The sequence below is a fragment of the Myotis brandtii genome, unplaced genomic scaffold, assembly GCF_000412655.1.
Source record: "Myotis brandtii unplaced genomic scaffold, ASM41265v1 scaffold720, whole genome shotgun sequence".
Lineage (NCBI taxonomy): Eukaryota > Metazoa > Chordata > Mammalia > Chiroptera > Vespertilionidae > Myotis > Myotis brandtii.
Genome location: NW_005370839.1, coordinates 75,858 through 77,236, shown reverse-complemented (window position 1 = coordinate 77,236; position 1,379 = coordinate 75,858). Strand labels below are relative to the sequence as shown.

Sequence of the window (1,379 nt, the reverse complement as noted above, 5' to 3'; positions counted from 1 at the left end):
CGGGGTCCGCGGGTTCGGGGCGGCGCCGCATGACACCCGGGAAGTGGGGTCGGGGGGTGCAGAGGGAGAGAAGAGGCTTATTATCGGGTCCAGCCCCGGAGAGCTGTCAAAGGAACTTCCCGCTAGGCTGGAACCGGTCTGAGGTCCGCGCGCGCGCGGTCCAATGGGACAGACACTAGCCACGTGGCGCTATTGCGCACGGAGGACCTGGAATTTGATTTGTCTTCGTTTAAATCTAAAAAGCGCACGTGGCCGCCCTGGCCCGCTTCGCTCAGGGGGTGGGGCCTGCAGACTGAAGAGTCGCAAGTTTGATTTCAGCCAAGGGCACCTGCCGGGTATGCGGGCTCCATCCCCAATGTGGGTCGTGCAGGAGGCAGCCGATCAATGGTTCTCTCTCACTATTGATGTTTCTATCTCTCTCCCTTCCTCTCTGAAATCAATAAAAATCTATAATAAAAGTGTAGCCCTAACCAGTTTGGCTCAGTGGATAGAGTGTCAGCCTGCCGACTCAAGGGTCCCAGGTTCGATTCTGGTCAAGGGCATGTGCCTGGGTTGCAGGCACATCCCCAGTGGGAGGTGTGCAGGAGGCAGCTGATCGATGTTTCTCTCTCATCGATGTTTCTAACTCTCTATCCCTCTCTCTTCCTCTCTGTAAAAAAAAATCAATAAAATATATTTTTTAAAAAAAATAAAAGTGTAATATGCTAATTAGACTGGACAGCTGAACGAACTTCCGGACGTCCTTCTGGATGAAGCCACGGCTGCAAGGGCCAAATCCCTTGCACGAATTTTGTGCATATTTTATAAAAATAAATAAGAAGCTGCACGTGGCTCCCGCCTGCCTGCCTTAGGGGGCTGCTGCAGGCCAAACGGGGCACCCACAGATTCCTAGACTTCTAGTAAAAGTGTACCCCGTCTCATGGGTGACTTTTATACTGATTATATTTTGAAACGATAGGACTTTGGACCTGTTGGGCTCAGTAAGGAATGTTATTAACCTCCATTTTCCCTGTGCCTTTCCGCTGGTTTGGGGGTGGCTCACCTTCGATTTCTACTGGACAGCACTTTCCTGGAGGTGGGGACAGTGGAGACGGAGGGGACAGGCATGGTTTAAAGGGGCAGCAACACCTTCTGTCTACCAGGACTGCTGGGCTTGGGCACTGTGATGGCCTTTACTGTGCGGCTGCCCTGTGCCTGCAGGGTGTTGAGCAGCTTCCCTGGCATCTACCCTCCAGACGTGAGTAGTTCCCTCCCAACTCCCCTTCCCACCTGACAACACATGTGCCAAATGCCCCCCAGGGGTTAGCTTTGCTCCTGGTCAACCCAGACACCCCCCAATGGGACTCTCCCCCCAAGATCCCTTTCTTGAGTTTCAGACC

General features: G+C 53.3%; 1 protein-coding gene across 1 annotated transcript in view; it reads right to left on the bottom strand.

Moving 5' to 3' along the window:
• The window catches only part of LOC102259875 (coiled-coil domain-containing protein 106), a gene marked incomplete at its 5' end in the record, with an annotated part of 11,818 nt that extends 11,510 nt beyond the window's left edge, over positions 1 to 308 (bottom strand). Inside the window, one exon of the mRNA XM_014530114.1 lies at positions 129 to 308. Coding sequence (XP_014385600.1) covers positions 129 to 308 — 180 coding nt within the window. The remainder of the gene's footprint in view (positions 1 to 128) is intronic.
• Between the last annotated feature and the right edge of the window lie 1,071 nt (positions 309 to 1,379).